At 44.5% G+C, this 10,844-nt stretch overlaps 1 protein-coding gene across 1 annotated transcript; it reads right to left on the bottom strand.

The window, feature by feature from the left end:
• Positions 1-7,054: 7,054 nt before the first annotated feature.
• LOC129732828 (protein BUD31 homolog) lies at positions 7,055-7,832 on the bottom strand. Its single transcript, XM_055694121.1, has 2 exons — positions 7,578-7,832; positions 7,055-7,499 (listed from the first exon to the last, which is right to left on the bottom strand). Exons 1-2 carry the CDS (start codon positions 7,669-7,671, stop codon positions 7,159-7,161), a joined length of 435 nt encoding a protein of 144 aa, XP_055550096.1. The 5' UTR covers positions 7,672-7,832; the 3' UTR covers positions 7,055-7,158.
• Between the last annotated feature and the right edge of the window lie 3,012 nt (positions 7,833-10,844).

Here is a 10,844-nt window from a genome sequence, read left to right as displayed (position 1 = left end):
TAAGTCTCATTAAAGCAACCGAAAAAGTTTCTTGCACCGTTAATAAAGTCTTAAAACAACAAATATTGACTAATATCATTTCAAAATATGTTGCAGGTGCTGCTTGGGGAGGATTTCGCTGACGAACTTTACTCTCTTCCGCACCGTCATATTGCTCATTTAGCTCCGTTGCCATCATGTCTCTCCTTCGTTAGATGTTACAAAATATAAAAAAATTGGACTCAGTGACGAAAATACCTAACCCGGAAAAAATGTTCCTCCACTTTGACAGTACACACGCCAAAAAAGTCCCTCCTACTCACCACACATCGGACGAGTACATAGACCACTGAATCACCGAGTTCCTGGTTATTATCTTTACTGGTAACTTCTCCGAAATTCGTACCATGCTGTCAGCCATGTAGTCTGCCGAATTCTATCAACTCGTCAAGAAATCTCACCTGGAAAATGGGCTAACGGTTAACGAACCGTAGAAGGTCCTGTTCGCGGATGTTACCTTACCTGTGTACCTAAATGATTATTAATCTACAAGTTTACATCTCTGAACTTGTCAAGGAAAACCACACTGGTATTCTCAAACGAAGGCTTCCTACAACGGCCTTAGTCTTTAACTCGTCTAAAATCACCGGATCCACAGCTTGTCTACCCTCCTTAATTTCACATCTTTTCCTTTCGACAACCATATCCTCTTGAGCTTTAAATGGTGAGTTGGCAACCTGGAAGGAGCGTCAAACATAGCTACGGCCCTCACAAGTCCCTATCTCACACCATCTCACACCACCCCGAGTCATACGAACATAACTTGGACGGCGTTGCCTGGGTAATCTTGTCATCCGACAAAAGATAAGTGAGAAGAAGCGAGCCGATCATTGGCGCGTTGATCCGTCCTGGTGTCAGTGTCGGAATCTATACAGAACTGACACAATGGTCCCCCGACGCGACAGGGAATTGGGGAAGGCCCAGCAATCTTCTCCCCCATTAAAGGCCTGGGAACCAAATAGATAACGTTCTAATCGACAGCACATTCATCTCGGACGTTATAAACGTTCGTGGTTGGTTAATGACTGGACCAAATGCGCATAACAGTTCCCACTAGTGAACCTCAGCCTTCCAGCTACCGTACCCCTACTCTCTCGTGGTACCAACTGATGTACGAGTAACCAGTGTAAAGATCGCGTAACCAACCCTGGTGGGACTGCTGGTCGCATGCTGACAGGGGGCGGGGCTTCCTTCCTCGGAAGGGAGTTTCCTGGGATCGACACGAACAGAAGCGTTCTAAGTAACGCAGTGTCCTTCTCAAATCCTGGTAGTGCCCGGGACTTTAAACAATGGCACTACGATGGCCCTCCTGCGACATAGTGGGGTTGGTCGCTGGTCTTGCAAGCCCGCACCATTAAAAAACAACAGCAATGAACGCAATAACGTTAAGTACGGACCGGAACAATCGGCTAGGACCTAGGCAATGAAAACGGACTAACGATTGGATTCTCGGAACATGGAACTGCCGATCTCTCAACTTCCTAGGAAATACCCGCGTACTTTCCGAGGAATTGAAGACCCGCAAGTTCAACATCGTAACGCTGCAGGTGGTATGCTGGAAGGGGACGATGGTGCGTACGTACAGGGATGGTAACACCATCTAGCAGAGTTGTGGAAGCACACATGAGCTGGAAACAGCTTTTATAGTGATGGGAGAGATGCAGAAGCGGGTGATCGAGTGGTGGCCAATCAGCTCTAGAATGTGCAGGTTGAGGATCAAAGGCCGTTTCGTCAACATTAGTATTATCAACGTGCATAGCCCACACCTCGGAAGTACCGATAACGACAAGGACGAATTCTACGCGCAGTTGGAGAGTGAATATGACCGCTGCCCAAAACATGATTTCAAGATCATCATCGGGGATTACAACGCTCAGGTTGGCCAGGAGGAGCTGTACAGACCGGTGATTGGACTATTAAGTGCACACCAACTGACGAACGAAAATTGCCTCAGAATAATCGTCTTTGCCACCTCCAAGAACATGGCCATACTTAGCATCTTCTTCCAGCATAGCCTCCACCATAGACTCACCTGGAGATCACCGAATAGAACAGAAACACAAATCGACCACGTTTTGGTAGATGGTCGGCACTTCTCGGACATTATCGACGTCAGATCACATCGAGGCGCCAACATCGATTCGGATCACTACCTAGTGATGGTGAAGATACGCCAAAAACTATCCGTTGTGAATAACATACGGTACCGTCGCCCGTCACGGTATAATCTCGCGCGACTGAAGCAACACGACATCGCAACACAGTACGCGTCATCGCTCGAAGCTGCACTGCCAGAAGAGAGAGAGCTTGAAGAAGCCCCTCTTGGGGATCGCTGGAATGCCGTGAAAACAGCTATCAGCAGTGCTGCGGAGGAAGTCCTGGGACACGTGCAACCGAATCGACGTAACGAGTGGATTGACAAAGAATGTCGGCAGAGTTTAGACGAGAAGAACGCAGCGCGGACAACAATGCTGCGTAGAGCCACCCGTCAGAATGTGGAGCGATATGGACTGAAACGGAGGCAGCAAGTCCAACTCTTCAAGAAAAAAAAAGCGTCGCCAGGAAGAGGAGGAATGTGAGGAACTCGAGCAGCTGCACCGCACACACGAAACACGGAAGTTCTACCAAAAACTCAACGCATCCCGCAGAGGCTTTGTCCCACGAGCCGAAATGTGTAGAGATAAGAATGGAGGCATTCTGACGGATGATCGTGAGGAGATCGAAAGGTGGAAGCAGCACTACGATGAACACCTGAATGCCGTGCAAGCAGGAGACCACAACAGGAGCGGAGAAGACGTGGTCGGTGCAACGAACGACGAAGATGTGCCACCCCCAACAATAAGCGAAGTTAAGGATGCGATCCGACAGCTCAAGAACAACGAAGCGGCCGGAAAAGTCGGCATCGGAGCTGAGCTTATTAAGATGGGCCCCGACAAACTGGCTAGCTCGCTGCATCGGCTGATCATCGAGATCTAGGAAACAGTACAGCTACCGGAGGAGTGGAAAGAAGGGGTTATCTGCCCCATATACAAAAAGGGCGACAAACTAGACAGCGAGAACTATCGAGCGATCACAGTCCTGAATGCCGCCTACAATGTGTTTTCCCAGGTCATCTTCCAACGCCTGTCACCATTAGCCAGCAGGTTTGTAGGAAGCTACCAGGCCGGCTTCATGGAAGGACGGTCTACGACTGACCAAATCTTTACACTGCGGCAGATCTTTCAAAAGTGCCGTGAGTTTAGAGTCCCTGCACACCATTTTTTCGTCGATTTTAAAGCCGCATACGATACAATAAACCGACAAGAGCTATGGAAAATTCTCGACGAAAACGGCTTCCCGGGGAAGCTGACAAGACTGATTAAAGCTACGATGGAGGATGTGAAGTTTCTGTGAGAATTTCGGGTGGAACGTCGGACCCATTCGAGTCTCACAGGGGGCTCCGACAAGGTGATGGTCTCTCCTGCTTATTGTTTAACGTCGCGCTAGAGGGTGTTATGAGACGAGCGGGGTTTGACATGCGGGGCACGATTTTCAACAGATCATGTCAATTTATTTGCTTTGCGGATGACGTGGATAATGTCGGCAGAAAATTTGAGACGGTGGCAGACCAGTATACCCGACTGAAAAACTAAGTGTATGCTTGCAGGTGGGTCCGAGCACGACAGGGCACGCCTAGGCAATACGGTAACAATCGACGGGGATGAGTTCGAGGTGGTCGACGAGTTTGTGTACCTCGGCTCTCTGGTAACTGAGAACAACGATACCAGCCGGGAGATAAGGAGACGTATTATCAGTGGAAATCGTGCCAACTTCGGGCTCCATAAAAAACTACGGTCGCAAAATCTGAGTCTCCGCACCAAGTGTATCCTGTACAAAACTCTAATAAGACCGGTCGTTCTCTACGGGCATAAGACGTGGACAATGCTCGAGGAGGACTTGCGAGCACTCGGAGTTTTTGAACGTCGGGTGCTAAGAACCATCTTTGGCGGTGTGCAGGAGGACGGAGTGTGGAGGCGTAGGATGAACCACGAGCTTGCGCGCCTCTACGGTGAACCCAGTATCCAGAAAGTGGCTTAAGCTGGAAGGATACGCTGGGCAGGGCATGTAGCTAGAATGCCGGATAGCTACCCTGCCAAATTGGTGTTCGCTTCAAATCCGGCGGGAACGAGAATGCGAGAGGCGCAACGAGCGAGATGGGTGGACCAGATGGAGCACGATCTGCAGAGTACCGGGCGCCCGCGGAATTGGAAGTAGGCAATCATGGACCGAGTAAATTTGCGAAACCACGTTATGCAGGCCATGTCTTAAGACGTACGGCCATCTAAGTAAGTTAGTACGTTATAAACGTTCGCACCTTCCGCAGTGCAAATATTGATTCGAGTCATTATCTTATTGAGTATGCATTCGCTCAAAACTCTCGACTCTGTGACCAAACATCGAGCAACTACAAGAAGTCGAAGTTGCACAGGAATTCGCGCAATAGCCGAAAGCATCAACATCAACAGAAAGAGTGGAGTGGAGCAGCTTGACGCAGCTAAACTTGAAGATGGCGGGAGGATCATTCGATCAGCCATAGTTAGTACTGCTGCAGCGGCAGTAGGTCAATGGCTCCGAACGTGAAAAACAACAGATTTCGACGAAAAATAAGCAAAATTTGGTCTTTCGGAAGAAGAAGTACCAGCACCAAGATGGAGGATGGAGGAACGGTACACACGAAATGCGAATGCTCCTGCAGAGACTACGTGCGGGGACCTGGACGACAACCTTTTCACTTGTTCGTGACGTGCTGACTAAAGGGTAGAAACAGTAGTCCAACGAGCACCTTAACGGCGATATGCCGCAGATCCTGCAGAAATGCTGTGAGTACAACGTGCCCACACACCATCTGTTCATTGATTTTAAATCGACGATTATGTCAATCGATCGAGACCAGCTATGACTGATAATGCACGATTACGGATTTCCGGATAAACTGACACGGTTAACCCAATTCGAATCCCTTCGAATCTCGAAGAGGGTTGACGGCAAGTTAATGATGAAGCAAGGTGGACTGGCCATAAAAGCGTCGAATACTAAGTTAATGAGAGGAAAATGATGCAGGGAAACTAGGATCAACCTCCCACCACGAATTCAGATTGACGGTGATGAAATCGAAGTGATAGATGAGTTCGTGTACCTGGGCTCACTGGTGACTGCTGACTAGGACACCAGCAGGGAAATTCGTCGACACCTTATGGCAGGAAATTGTGCGTCTGGACTCCAGAGGACGCTCCAACCGTATGAAATTCGCCGTCGCACGCAGTGGACCATCTGCACTGATCAGACCGGCAGTCCTCTAAGGCTACGAAGCTTGGACCATGTTTATAAAGGATCAACGCGCCCTTGGAGTTTTCGAACGGCGGTTAAGTGCAGGTGGAAGATGAACCGTGGCGGAAGCGAGTGAACCACGAATTGCATCAGCTGCTGAGAGAACCACTCAACGTCCAAAAGGTGAAAATCGGGAGGCTACGGTGGGCTGGGCATGTCGTAAGGATGTCGGACAACAGACCAGTGGAAATGGTTCTCGATAACGACTCAACAGGCAAGAGACGACGAGGAGGCACATCGAGTAAGGTGGCTCGATCAAGTCGAACCAGCGATACCTCCGCGAAATGTGGATCGCAAGCTGCAGCCATTAACCGAATTTAATGGAGACGACTTCCTCGAACAGCGAGCGACGCTTCGGCCTGAAACCACCTGGCAAACCATTAACACTGCATCGGTTAACAGGTTTCTTTCCCTGTCATGGCACATGACCGGGGTCGACTTCCTCTTGACTTTGGGTCAACTCAGTATGACTTTGAATATGTGTGAATCAAATCCAAAATAATGCTTCCTAGAGTCAGTATTTTGCCAAAAACTTAAGTGTAGTATGATTCTTATGCATGTTATTTCAATGGTGCATACATAGCAGGGATGCCAGTTCATTTTTCCAAATGTCTTCACGTACCAATAAAAAATGTCTTTACGTGTCTTCCAACCCGAGATGGCTCGTTAGGACCGACCAAAGACTGAATGAAAAAGTTACCGGCAATTCGAAAACTGTCGAGCAAAAAAAAAGGTCACCACCTCTGCACAATGCGGGTCATATCACATATTTTCTTAAGTCATCACATATTTTTGAATGTCTTCCATTTGTCTTCACAAATAAAGATGTCTTCACCACAGAGCAAATATCGTCCATTTGAAGACATGTCTTCCAATCTGGCATCGCTGATACATAGTTTTCTAAAATTCATTGAATTTCTTTCCCGAGTGAGCCAAAGTATGTAGGTGGGCGAAAATGCCATTGTTACCTTACTTTATAAATGCCGCCTTTTTCAGCAACAAAATGGTTCATGGTAATCTATTTATTCCACAAATTCTGTTAAATAAAATAAAACGTCACCGAAAAATGCCCCAAAATTGGAAAGGTTAGTCCTCCTTCGAAGGTGGATGACCCTCAAAATTAGTCGGAAAAGCTATGGTGTAGTTTAGTACATATTATAGAGAATAACAACACGACCCGGGACCCTCACCTCCAAACATTTTGTTAGTTCATAGACTTAACATATTTACTCAAACTTTGAATACAGTACAAAGGTGGGTCAAGTCTAAAATCTTTATCGTCCAAAGTAGGTGACTTTCGTATTAGCCAACAGATACGATTTCATGCTACTGTTGGTATTTAACGTCAAGAGATTATTACCCAGATCATCCTTCAAGCCAACCGCCAAATCCACGTTCTGCTGACACGATGCTACGCGCGTAGGCTATCATATCGAGTCATTTTATCACCGCATCAATTTCATTTTCTTTGTTCGCAAGCATCGACCAACCATGCTTACGTCGCCTTTGGCGCTGCTAATGTGTTAACGTTATTGGTCTCCCTTGGCTTATTGTGACAATCATTTTACGGCCGAACAAGCTGTGAAAAACGCTGTGCAAGCACTTTTTCGCGTTCGTTCGAATACCTGCCCAGTGAAACTGCGCACCATTCTGTACCATACAAAGATTTATTCCTATTAAAACGAATATCTCTAATTAAAATCTTAGTCTTCATCGCACTCTCACTCACAAGCCACGCTTTAATCAGTTAGTTTAGCCGGAACACCCGCGGCATCCGCAATGCACGCACTCCACCACTCTTCCTTCTTCCAGCTTCGACTTCGGAACTCGGCAAATGCAGTTAGTACCAAAGTTGGTGTCTCGGGTTTGAATGCATCGCAGGCAGCACAGATTTTCGTAGCCGGCTTTCTTCCATTTGGCAATCAAATTCCCATCGGCGATTTTCTCCTTCAAACAGTAATCGTACAAATCCCGACTGATTGCTTTCCGTCGATAGAAAAGGTCATAGATGTACCGGGACTTCTGATGGTGAATCTTGAAAATTGGCCACAGCGATTCGGTGATGCGCTTTCCCTCGTGCGGTTCCGTTTCCGCTGAAATAAAACGAAAGCAAATAAACGTTTGGGTTACGCGGACGATGGCATACGTGTTTATTGGTATACACAAGTTACCTTCTCGCATTTTCTGTTCCAGCTCTTCCAGCGTTGGTTCGATCAACTCCCAACCTTCCGGTGGCTGCTTTCTGCTTCGGCGTACCTTCGGCATTTTACAATGAGTTTTTGGTCTATCTTGTGCTAGTTCCTGTGAATTATCAAAAAATGTCCTCTACCGATTCGACGGACGTTGAAATATAAAACAAAACTGATCAGCAATGTCGCATAAATGCATTCAATCAACTGTCATGTTAATGTTTTGTTGTGAGTGCGTCGGCAAAGAAGATGTTCGATGAAACCGATGAAACTTTTATCCTATTGAGGCGACATCGAAGTGAAACACACGCGCACTAATTTCTACAGAAGCATTTTGAACGGTCCTAATTGTTTTAATCGACTTTTCATTTTATATCATTGTCCCACAGAGAACAGACTAACAAGCAAACGATAAAAGTGTGTAAAAAATGGTGGTACCATAATGGTGGTCGCTATAATGCGTGTTCGTAATATGCGAACCGCTCTGCTTCTGTCAGATTTGCGATTTTTGAAAAATTGGCAACACAAATGATGCCAGATATATTTTGCTTTTGTAAATTGTATGAAGACTTCAAACTGACGTAAGCAGAGTTGTCAAATGGGTGGGTAATTCATTACGAACTTTGCATTATAGCTTCCGCCATCATGGCGCAAAAAAAGCTGGATACCCTCCGAATTAAACCCCTCGACATGCTGAATGGTAATGTAAAGTGTGATGTCGCTACCGTCGCCGTGGAGCGAATGGCATAGCAAAAATATTTCAACGTCAGTACCGAAGGGAGTGAAAAGTGCATACACTGATGAAAATACATGCTGTTCAGCGACGGTAGCGACATCACACTTTACTTTACCATTTAGCAAGACGAGGGGTTTAACTCGAAGGATATTTCGTGGCACAAATGCACACTTTTACACACTTTTTTCAAACTGTTTGTTCGTCGCTTGTTAGTCTGTTCTTTGTGATTGTCCTTCGAATTTAAATGAAGAATGAAAACCGCTCTAAATCGCCACAATGACAGATGCAATATGGGCGAACTGTCATAGACCACTTGCTGATATTGATACTGCTTTTACGTGCGTTATGTCAGCGGTTCCGAGCTTTCTGTCAAAATTTCATTCATGAATTGAGTTCACAAAAGTCTCGTAAAATGGTCTATTGTAGCGATTTCGAGCAGTTTTAATTCGTGATTTAAAAATTGAATGACAACGATAACAAATTTTTGAAAATCACGTTTTGCCGAGGGGTGAGACAGCTTTTATCTGAGTTGCTCTTATGCTGGGAGTAACTTTAGTTTACTCAATATAACTCCGAAATATCCGGATGATTTACATCTTTGGTTACCTTGAGAGCAAGAAATGTATATGAACGGTTGGACCGAGCAACATTCAAGTGTAAGTTTAAAGGTGGATATTCAGTGACACGAGAGTTACTCAGGTTTGCTCTTTATTTTTCAGGTTTTCTCAGAAAAACTCGGAAAACCTCAAATTTACTCACTGTCTTACCCCTCGCGTTTTGCTTAGAAAATGCAGCTCTTCCACGTCATATAAAAACTGATTTAGCTAAACAACCCAATTCAGCCTTAGCAAAATTCCCTGGCTTGGTTTGCGTTCATAAGATTGGATTGAACGCTCCGCACCGCTACCGAATTAGGCAAAGAACATATCGTTGAAACTAGCATTGAATCATATTTATTAAACCGCAATAATTGAAGGAAAACTATTGTGTGTTCAAAGATCGATATCGATAATATTGGATTTATTCTATGAAAGTGAAATTAACAGTTATATTTTGTAAGGTTCACATTACCTGAATGTTTAGCAGTATTGCGAAACATTGCTCACCTAAAATAGCCCTTTGAACTTTATCCAGATTTTTACGCACCATAATGGCGGGTGCTATAATAGATCTTTCTAATAGCTCAGTCACGCACACTAAATGCGGATTGTTTGCCTCATAAATGACTCTTGCCTAACTCTACAGGGGTTAAGAAATGTAGTCCTTTTTGAGTTGCTCGGCACTGGAAATAAAACATTCATTTTGTAAAATACTATCCGTAAACCAATCATACAACCCGCGCAAGAATAAATTAACTTTCAAGTCAGCGGAAGAAAATAAAAATTTCGCAGTGAATGCAAGCTTTTGACAGCACTTTGTTTGCCTCATTTTCCATCCGACTTACACGGTGTACAGTGCACCAATACATGCACGATTGGAAAGGTCTATGCGTGTTACGAACGAATTACGTGTTATGCCTTGTTCAGACTACACCGGATATCACCTGATATCGCCAGATGATATCGGATATCTACTCGAGTGTTCACACTACAGCAAAGATAACTGGAACAAGATACCTAACTTCCAGATTTTTCATACATTTTGAACACGACCACTTTCCGACGGTTAGTGCTGCCATCTGATGACTTAAATTCTCATTAAATTCTCACTATGAGCAAAACCGATTTACCGTGCATAGTCCGTCATCGATCGTTAAGCTGTTCAAGATTGTATTTGAAAAAGGTGTAGCAGTTTGGTCAGCTCGACGCTTAATGATATTAATGATAATGATATTGTCATTTTTTGCACTTAATGGTATTGCCATTTTTTTGCACTTTAAAGTAAGAAAAAAAATGTGAAATTGACTGTCAGAGTGGGGGTTTATATTGAGGGGTTATATTTATTTTCAGGTCCTATTCTACTAAAACATAAAGTTTTATATGTCGCCAGCCTGGTAACATGGGAGTCTCATAAACGCTATATTGTTATATATAAACATATCATTTTCTCACATTTTCGGTTGTTGTAAAAAAGAACAGAATATACAAATCCGGTACATATTCATATAAATATGAAGCAAATGTTATGATTTGTGTAAAGTAGCACAATAAACTTTAGCTAATGTGGTTGGTGTCAAGCAATGATAAGTTAAATTGAACTTACTGTTACTAGTAGCAGAGCGCAATGACTTGATGTCACTCTTAAAGAGGTAATACCATCTGCCAATAGAATATGTGACGATTTCCAAGTGCTTCTAGAGCGGTTTTATTGTTATTATTATGATTGCCTTATCAACCTAGAAATTTTGCGTTTGGTTTTTGGTGGAAATATCTGTAGAAGCTTTATCGTTAATTATTAACTTTATTACCCTAGGTAAGAGTGAAAAACTCGGCTGTAGAGTGTGCTCATAGCGGTTATCAGGAATTTCTGATGGTACGCTTAATTTGTAATGATGCGCCGATAATAAACTAAAC

The sequence above is a fragment of the Wyeomyia smithii genome, chromosome 1 (genome assembly GCF_029784165.1).
Source record: "Wyeomyia smithii strain HCP4-BCI-WySm-NY-G18 chromosome 1, ASM2978416v1, whole genome shotgun sequence".
Lineage (NCBI taxonomy): Eukaryota > Metazoa > Arthropoda > Insecta > Diptera > Culicidae > Wyeomyia > Wyeomyia smithii.
Note: the sequence above shows the minus strand (reverse complement) of the source record. Positions and strands in the feature narration are given on the sequence as shown.